Source organism: Heptranchias perlo, chromosome 20 (assembly GCF_035084215.1).
Source record: "Heptranchias perlo isolate sHepPer1 chromosome 20, sHepPer1.hap1, whole genome shotgun sequence".
In the NCBI taxonomy this organism is placed as follows: Eukaryota; Metazoa; Chordata; class Chondrichthyes; order Hexanchiformes; family Hexanchidae; genus Heptranchias; species Heptranchias perlo.
This window is the reverse complement of record NC_090344.1, coordinates 18,304,941-18,314,879: the sequence shown is the minus strand read 5'-3', so window position 1 is coordinate 18,314,879 and position 9,939 is coordinate 18,304,941. Positions and strand designations below refer to the sequence as shown.

The 9,939-nt window shown below is 46.9% G+C and overlaps 1 protein-coding gene across 1 annotated transcript; it reads left to right on the top strand.

The window, feature by feature from the left end:
* The first annotated feature begins 1,020 nt into the window (after positions 1 to 1,020).
* LOC137335947 (zinc finger protein 271-like) lies at positions 1,021 to 6,373 on the top strand. The gene is made up of 2 exons (XM_068001457.1): positions 1,021 to 1,147; positions 4,421 to 6,373. The coding sequence occupies exons 1-2, from the start codon at positions 1,021 to 1,023 to the stop codon at positions 6,109 to 6,111; spliced, it is 1,818 nt and encodes a 605-aa protein (XP_067857558.1). The 3' UTR covers positions 6,112 to 6,373.
* The last annotated feature ends 3,566 nt before the right edge of the window (positions 6,374 to 9,939 follow it).

The following is a 9,939-nucleotide window of genomic DNA, read 5'->3' as shown; positions in this document are numbered from 1 at the left end:
CAACCTCCATTGCATTTTATCCCCACACTGTGTTATTCCCTCCAATAATCCCTGCTGTCTGTCCTGAATTAATCCATTTCATTCCCAATGTTGAAATCTTTGCTCCACCCACTCGGTTCCATCGGTTTTTCTCCACAACACAAAGGGCCAGTTTTCCCCAAGAGTTTCACACCAATCAGCTTTCAAAATGAGGCAGAGTTTCAGCCAATGAGGGAGATCCGGGCTCAGCCCCGCCCACTCGGTGCCGCAAGTCCCGCCCCTCACACACTCCCATTGGTTGGAGGACCAACCGCCCGCTCGGTCCTCCAGTCCCTCTCCGCTCTTCCTATTGGTCCGGAGCTCCCGTCAATCACCCGGGCAGTGTGAGCTGAGCATGCGCGGCGGGCGGGGAGTGAGGCCGAGATCGTGTCCGCAACAGGTGAGAGATGGGCGGGGGGAGCGGGTTAATAAACCCCGGGGGAGGGGGCGGGGGCTTCACAAACCCCGAGTGCGGCCCCGGGCCCGAATATCAAACAGTGAACATTCTCCTCTCTCTCTCTACACTCCGGGGGCTCCGGTTTAGATCAGACCCGAAACTCAACACACGGCCCGCGGCCTCCGAGCATGCGCAGAGTCAGCGTCAAACCTCGTGACTCATCCAATCAGGGAGCGTCTGTAAATGAAGGAGAAATGGTGATCGGTCAGGGAGCGTCTGTAAATGAAGGAGAAATGGTGATCGGTCAGGGAGCGTCTGTAAATGAAGGAGAAATGGTGATCGGTCAGGGAGCGTCTGTAAATGAAGGAGAAATGGTGATCGGTCAGGGAGCGTCTGTAAATGAAGGGGAAATGGTGATCGGTCAGGGAGCGTCTGTAAAAGAAGGAGAAATGGTGAACGGTCAGGGAGCGTCTGGAAATGAAGGAGAAATGCTGAACGGTCAGGGAGCGTCTGGAAATGAAGGAACAATGGAGATCAGTTAGGGAGTGTCTGTAAATGAAGGAGAAGTGGTGCTCGGTCAGGGAGCGTCTGTAAATGAAGGAGAAATGGTGACCGGTCAGCGAGCATCTGTCGATGAAGGAGAAATGGTGATCGGTCAGGGAGCGTTTGGAGATGAAGGAGAAATGGTGATCGGTCAGGGAGCGTCTCGAAATGAAGGAGAACTGGTGATCGGTCAGGGAGCGTCTGTAAATGAGAGAGAAATGGAGATCAGTTAGGGCACGTCGGTAAATGAAGGAGAAATGGTGATCAGTCAGGCATCGTCTGTAAATGATGGAGAAATGTGGATCGGTCAGGGAGCATCTGTAAATGAAAGAGAAATGGTGAAGGTCAGGGAGTCTGCAAATGAAGGGGAACTGGTGATCGGTCAGGAAGCATCTGCAAATGAAGGAGAAATGGTGATTGGTCAGGAATTGTTTGTAAATGAAGGAGAAATGTTGAATGTCAGGGAGAGTCTGTAAATGAGGAAGAAAACATGACGGTTCATAAGAACATAAGAAATAGGAGCAGGAGTAGGCTGTACGCCCCCTTGAGCCTGCTCTGCCATTCAACAAGATCAAGGCTGATCTTCGACCTCAACTTCACTTTACTGCCCGATCCCCATATCCCTTGATTCCCTTCGAGTCCAAAAATCTATCGATCTGAGCCTTGCAAATACTCAACGACTGACCATTCACAGCCCTTTGAGGTAGAGAATTCCAAAGATTTACAACCCTCTGATTGAAGAAATTCCTCCTCTTCTCAGTCCTAAATGGCCGACCCCTTATCCTGAGACTATGCCCCTAGTTCGACACTGTCCAGCCAGGGGAAACATCCTCTCAGTATCTACCCTCTCAAGCCCTCTCCGAATCTGAGAAGTTTCAATGAAATCACGTCTCATTCTTCCAAACTCCAGAGAGAATGAATTAGCCCATTTTACTCAATCTCTCCTCATAGGACAACCCTCTAATCCCAGGAATCAATCTAGTGAACCTTCGCTGCACCGGCTCTAAGGCAAGTATATCCTTCCTTGGATAAGGAGAGCACAACAGTACACAGTACTCCAGGTGTGGTCTCACCAAAGCCCTGTACAATTGCAACAAGACTTCCTTATTCTTCTACTCCAACCCCCTTGCAATAAATTCCAACATTCCAGTTGCCTTCCGAATTGCTTGCTGTACCTGCATGTTATCTTTCGGTGTTTCTTGTACGAGGACATCCAATCGCTCTGAACACCAACATTTAATCATTTCTCACCATTTAAAAAAAATTCTGTTTTTCTATTCTTCCTACCAAAGTGAATAACCTCACATTTCCCCACATTATACTCTATCTTCCACCTTCTTGCCCACTCACTTAACCTGTCTATATCCCTTTGCAGGCTCTTTGTGTCCTCCTCACAGCTTACTTTCCCATCTAGCTTTATATCATCAGCAAACTTGGATACTTTACACTCGGTCCCATCCGCTAAGTCATTGATATATATTGTAAATAGCTGAGGCCCAAGCACTGATCCTTGCAGCACCCCACTACTTACACGTCCAGGCCATCAATATATATCAAAAAGAGGCATGGTCCTAATACCAATCCCTGCAGAACTTCACTGTATACTTCCTTCCAGTCTGTGAAACAATTGTTCCCCACTGCTCTCTGCATTCTGTCTCTCCGCCAATTTTGTATCCATGCTGCCATGGGCTTCAATTTTACCAACAGGTCCATTCGGTGGTACTTTACCAAACGCCTTTTAAATGTCCATGGACACAACATCGAGTCACTACCTTCATCAACCCTCTCCGTTATTTCACTGACGTACTCAATCAAATTAGTCAGACGTGATTTTACTTTTAACAAATCTATATTGACTGTCATTTATTAACTCACGTTGTTCCAAGTGAGAATTAATTTTGTCCCCGATTCTAGTCTCTCGAAGTTTCCCACCACCGACGTTAGGCTGACTGGCCTGTAATTGCCGGGTTTATCCCTCTCCCATATTCTTGAACAGGGGTGTAACACTTGCAATCCTCCAGTCCTCAGACATCACTCCCATATCCAAGGAGGATTGGAAGATTGTGGTCAGAGCCTCCGCTATCTACACCCTTACTTCCCTCAGTAATCTAGGAGGCATCACATCTGGACCGAAAATCTTTTTTACTTTGAGCACTGCCAATCTTTTAAGTACCTCCTCTTTATCTATTTTTATTGTCTCCAATATCACTACTACCTCCTCCTTTACTGTACAATGGCAGAATCCTCTTCTCTGGTGAAGACGGATGTAAAGTACTCATTTAGTGCCTCAGCCATGCCCTCTGCCTCCACAAGAAGATCTCCTTTTTTGTCCCAAATCGACCCACCCTTCCTTTGACTCCCCTTTTACTGTTTGTATGTTTAGAAAAGACTTTTGGATTCCCTTTTATGTTAACCACCAATCTATTCTCATACTCTCTCTTTGCACCTCTTATTCCCTTTTTTAGATCTCCTCTGTACTTTCTTTGTTCAGCCTGGTTCACTACTGTATTATGAACCTTACATTCGTCATAAGCCTCCTTTTTCTGTTTCATTTTAATCTCTATCTCTTTAGTCATCCAGGGAGCTCTAGCTTTGGATGCCCTTCCTTTCTCCCCCGTGGGGATCTGTCTGCTCTGTACCTGAACCAACTCCTCCTTCAAGGCCTCCCATTGTTCAATTACTGTTCTGCCTGGATTTTTGATTCCAATCCACCTGGACAAGTTTCCTTTTTAACTCACTGGAATTAGCCCTCCTCCAGTTAAGTATTTTCATATTTGTTTGTTCCTTGTCCTTTTCCATAACGATTCTAAACCTAATGAGATTATGATCACTGCTGCCCCACTGAAACATGCTCCACCTGCCCCACTTCATTCTCCACACCGAGCCCACTGCTGTACTCACATTCACTCTCTAACGCACTCTCACATTCACTCTCTCACATTCACTTTCTCACTCTCTCACATTCACTCTCTCACGTTCACTCATGGTTTAGGGCCACTGAAAGATGATGGGATGGGTTTGGATTTCAGCACAGGGAGGAGGGAGAGTGTGTGGGACGGGGATTTACAGCTTTGGGGAACAAGAGATGAAAGAATGTTCCATAGAAACTAGAATTGTCTGTTCTGAATTTCGATCGTGTATTTACAGTGATGACTTTTGTAAACTCTTTTTGCAGGGTATTGGAATGGGAGGATTTGCAGACAGGAAACTCAAACCAAAGATCATGTTAAGATCTGACTGAGTCACTCGAATGATCAGGACCTGAATATCATCGGCCTTTGAATATAGAAGGAGAAATGTTTGTTTATTCTGTCTGTGGGAGAAGATTTCAAACACCTGAGTGAGAGTGTCCCAGTGCACTGACTGTGGAAAGAGATTTAACCAGTTACACAGCCTGAAAAAACATCACACCATTCACAGCGGGGAGAAACCGTGTGTGTGGACGAGGCTTCAACTGATCATCCAACCTGGAGAGACACAAGGTCACCCGGACCACGGAGAAACCGTGGAAATGTGGGGACTGTGGGAAGGGATTCAATTGCCCGTCACAGCTGGAAATTCATCGACGCAGTCACACCGGGGAGAGGCCGTTCTCCTGCTCCGTGTGTGGGAAGGGATTCGCTCAGTCAGACGGCCTCTTGATGCACCAGCGAGTTCACACGGGGGAGAGGCCTTTTAAATGTTCTGACTGTGAGAAGAGGTTTAAAAGCAAAAGTAATCTGCTCACACACCAACGCACACACACTGGGGAGAAGCCGTTTACCTGCTCTGTGTGTGGGAAGAGATTCATTCAGTTATCCCACCTTCTGACACACCAGCGAGTTCACACTGAGGAGAGGCCGTTCACCTGCTCCGTGTGTGGAAAGGGATGCACTTCTTCATCCACCCTGCTGTCACACCAGCGAATTCACACTGGGGAGAGACCTTTTAAATGCTCTGACTGTGAGAAGAGATTTAAAAGCAGAAATGAACTGCTGACACACCAGCGCACTCACACTGGAGAGAGGCCGTTCTCCTGCTCTGTGTGTGGGAAGAGATTCACTCAGTCAACCAACCTTCTGACACACCAGCGAGTTCACACTGGGGAGAGGCCGTTCTCCTGCTCTGTGTGTGGGAAGAGATTCACTCAGTCATCCAGCCTTCTGACACACCAGCGAGTTCACACTGGGGAGAGACATTTTAAATATTCTGACTGTGAGAAGAGCTTTAATAGCAAAATTAATCTGCTGAGACACCAACGCACTCACACTGGGGAGAGGCCGTTCACCCGCTCTCAGCATAAGAAGAGATTCACTCAGTCATCCCACCTTCTGTCACACCAACGAGTTCACTCTGGGGAGAGACCGTTCACCTGCTCCGTGTGTAAGAAGAGATTCACTCAGTCATCCCACCTTCTGTCACACCAACGAGTTCACTCTGGGGAGAGACCGTTCACCTGCTCCGTGTGTAAGAAGAGATTCACTCAGTCATCCCACCTTCTGTCACACCAGCGGGTTCACTCTGATGAGAGACCTTTTAAATGTACTGACTGTGCAAAGAGGTTTAAAAGCAAAAGGAATCTGCTGACACACCAACGAGTTCACACTGGGGAGAGACCTTTTCAATGTTCTGACTGTGGGAAGAGATTTAAAAGCAGAAACGAACTGCTGAGACACCATCGCACTCACACTGGGGAGAGGCCGTTCACCTGCTCCGTGTGTAAGAAGAGATTCACTCGGTCATCCCACCTTCTGACACACCAGCGAGTTCACTCTGATGAGAGACCTTTTAAATGTTCTGACTGTGAGAAAAGCTTTAAAAGCATATACGAACTGTGGAGACACCAACGCACTCACACGAGGGAGAGACCGTTCACCTGCTCCTTGTGTAAGAAGAGATTCACTCGGTCATCCCATCTTCTGGCACACCAACAAGTTCACTCTGATGAGAGACCTTTTAAATGTTCTGACTGTGAGAAGAGGTTTAAAAGCAAAAATGAACTGCTGAGACACCAACGCACTCACACTGGGGAGAGGCCGTTTATCTGCTCTGTGTGTAAGAAGAGATTCACTCGGTCATCCCACCTTCTGACACACCAACGTACTCACCCTGGGGAGAGACCTTTAATTGTTCTGACAGTGAGGAGAGCTTTAAAAGCAAAAATGAACTGCTGACACATCAACGCACACCCATTGGGGAGAGACTGTTCACCTGCTCCGTGTGTGGGAAGGGATTCACTCAGTCATCAGACGTGCTGAGACACCAGTGAGTTCACATGTGACTGCAGGGGTTGGATTCTGCTGTTAATCCCATCCAGGACTGAACCATGTTCATTCTGACAGTTGGGGTTTGTTTCCGCAGATGTTAATAATCCCAATAACTGGGCTGGAGTTTAATATTCTGGATATCTGTCAAATAAATCAGCTTTATTTTAAACACCTTGTTGTAGATTTTGGTCTTTCCCACCTGAGTGTTTAGCATCACCTGACTAGAGCTCAGAAAGGACAATCTGGGGGGAGGATCGTCCGGTGGGAACAGAACTTCAGCCTGGACACAGTCCTTCAGGGCCACACTGAGAGGGGCAAACGGCACTTTGGTCTTTCTCGTCTCTCTTCACTGACAGCAAAGTCACCGTACGGCGTCCAGTCTAAAAATGACTGTGGTAATTATTCTATGGAGATTTAACCTGTTTGAGTGACAGTCCTGAGTCTACCATTTAAGGCAGGCGTTAACTCATTTAAAATAAACCCGTTAAAAATAAATGGGTTAAAGTCTGCATTAAAATAGCAGAGGGAGGAGTTCACAGGAGCCTGTTAACTGCTGGTACAATTATACAACAGTCATTCGATCTCCAGATAAAGAAGGACCTGCAGTGTGTTTCCAGAATTCACGGTTTTATTGCTGTGTGCGTGTTAGACACCAGGATCACTAAAAATACACAACCCTGACCATCCACAGGGCGGGAGCGATCCCGACAGTTACTCTGGGATCACTCCCACTGCGGAACTCCACCACTGACCCTGCTGAAGGTTGCAGGCTCAGGGAGTGGGGCCTCCAGGAGTGGACTGTAAGAAAGCTGGGTTTCAGTATCCTGACAAATATATGCCGAGGAACCAGAGGAATCCTTACTAAGGAACCGTCTGGGGTTTTACCTGTCAGTGTAGGTCTCGGGGTGAATGATTCCCGACTCCCTGAACTGTCTTACATTTAACTCAGGTCGGAACAGGATGAACTCAGTTCACAGGAGAATTGGGACAAATATCACCCACAATCGAGGGAGACACATGCAGCTATTGGAGAAGCTCAGAGATCTTTGGAAAAGAAGATGGTGCACAATTGTGGGAATAATAGCAAACGTCTTTCCAGCAACGTCAAGAGTCAGAAGACCATTAAAGAGGTTTTCGGGCCACTGAAAGACAGTTCATGACAGATTCCCGGGCTATGGCAGAGCTGTTAAATGACTATTTCTCATCAGCCTGCACTCCTGTAGATGAGACTCAGATTCCAGCTGTGGGATGTGCTGTCGACAATTACATCATAAATATTAAAATAGAAAGGGATGTCATCTTGGATAAAATATGAAATCTGAAAATACTTTATATTCCAGGTCTAGATGATATCCACCCACGGGTGTTTAAAGAGATGGGATGGGTGCTCTGTGAGCCCCATGCCTGTATCTTCAACAGCTCAATCGAGTCAGGGATTGTCCTCTGAGATTGGAAGGTAGCTCACGTAGTTCCCATTTTCACGAAAGGGGATAAGTCAGAGCCGGGGAATGACAGGCCCTTCAGTGTGACCTCGATCAGAGGGAAGATGCTTGAAGGGATCCTAAGAGATGCTGTTTATGATCATGGGGAAAGAGAAGGGACCATTAGAGATACTCAACACGGCTTCTGGAAAAGAAGTTTATGTCTTTCAAACTTGCTTGAGTTTTTTGAAGAAGTTGCTGGGTTAGTGGATGAGGGTAATCTGGTTCACATTGTCTCTCTCAGGGGTGTCAAACTCACTTTCTATGGTGAACCTGACCCGATATCCTGGCACTTGGCCTGGGCCACATTCAGCAAAAGGTATTGAACTAGAAATAGATTAAGATGAACTCTATTTGTACTTGCTTACATTTAGATTTTAGTTACTGCTGCTCCCGATACCTGGCACCTCTTAGCTTGAACCATTGCATCAACATTTGGAGTAAATGACTGGGCTGAGGCCTGCTTTGGATAAAAACATGAGAACTTGTCATGACAGAACTTTGGAAGTGAATTCCACAATCTCACAACTCCCTCTGTCAAGAAGTTTCTCTTGATCACCACTCCAAAACAGACAGCTGGGGTAAGGGTAGCTACTCAGACTGTTAATAGGTGGAAAGTGGTGTTTCACAATGATCGATGCTGGGACCACTGTTCACAATTTATATAAACGATTTGGACTCGGGAGTCGAATTTACAATTAAAAAATTTAGCAGATGACACCTGATTGGCGGGGTGGGTATAATTAATACTGATGAAGACTAAGACAAAATACAAGAAGACATTAATAAACTTGCAGAATGGGGATGTAATTGGCAAAGGAATTTTGAAAAGATGAGGGTGAAGTGGAACATTTTGGTAGCAAGAACAAGGAGGCCACATAATGCATGGATAATAAGTCTAAAAGGGGTAGAAGAGCAAAGAGTTCTAGGGGCACAGAAACACAAACCACTAAAAGTAGTGACACATGTTGAAAAGGCCACAAAAAAGCAAACCAAGCACTGGGGTTCATTTCTGGAGCATAGTTGAAAAGCAGAGAAGTTATCTTCAACTTGTATAGAACCTTGATTAGACTGCACGTGGTGTACTGTGAAAAGTTTTGTTCTCCATATTAAAAAAAGGATATAGAGGCACTGAAGAAGGTGCAAAAAAAGGATTCAAATGGATGTCACCATCTTTGTTTTCCCTGTACTTGGTGTCCCAGTGTAAGTCGTCCCTGGACTTGGTGTCCCAGTGCAAGTGGTCCCTGGATTTGGTGTCTCAGTGTAAGTGGTCCCTGGATTTGGTGTCTCAGTGTAAGTGGTCCCTTAATTTCGTGCCCCAGTGCAAGTGGCCCCTTAATTTGGTGCCCCAGTGCAAGTGGCCCCTTAATTTGGTGCCCCAGTGCAAGTGGTCCCCGGATTTGGTGTCCCAGTGTAATTGGTCCCCGGATTTGGTGTCCCAGTGTCAGTGGTCCCTTGATTTGGTGTCACAGTGTAAGTGGTCCCTGGATTTGGTGTCCCAGTTTAAGTGGCCCTAGATTTGGTGTCACAGTGTAAGTGGTCCCTTGTGTTTTGAGGCATCGCTCGTGGTATTTTTCTCCTCTTTCCACCTTTACAAAAATTGTTACCAGCTTATTAAAGCCATTAACTGGCTCTCTGGTAGGGCATAGAAAAAATGTGACCTCCTAAGTTTCCCTGAGAATGACAGGTCTGAATTCAAGTTTGAGAACATTTAGCAATTGAACCAGATTGGGCGGTGCGGGCCTGAGGTGCGAATTAGTAACGGAAAGGTGGCGGCACCACGGGGGAGGGCCCGAGCACTCGGGTTTCTGTACAATTTATTTAATTATTTTGTTTGTTGCCTCCATGGCGCCAACCTCGATGGGATGACAATAATTAATTTTCTGTTCAGCAATTCCGGCTTGCAATGGCGGGGTATTTCCCCAGAATCCCCCGCGGTTCAGAATGTGCCCTATCAATGACGACAGGAGGCCAGTGCGCAGGGGCAGGACTGGACTGCGATATGAGCATGCGCAGTGCGAGTGGTGGAAACAGTCGAGTCGGAGGCCGGGGAGGAATTGGATCTGTGAGTGGGCGTGGAAACTTCACAAACACCTGGAGGCGGCTTGAGGCCAGAAATAAGAGTAAAATGCCCCGTGTTGGCAATTCGGTTAGAGGCTCGTCCGGCGGCCGCCCCGATTACCAGTGTGATTGGCCGCCATCGTGCGAGAGGAAGTCATCGTGGAATTATGGCGCGTGCGCGGCCATCTTGGTA

Coding starts and splice junctions, on each gene's coding strand:
- LOC137335947 (XM_068001457.1), top strand. CDS start 1,021: ATGGTGACCGGTCAGCGAGCATCTGTCGATGAAGGAGAAATGGTGATC. Junction 1,148..4,420: donor TGAAGGAGAACTGGTGATCG/GTCAGGGAGCGT, acceptor TCAACTGATCAT/CCAACCTGGAGAGACACAAG.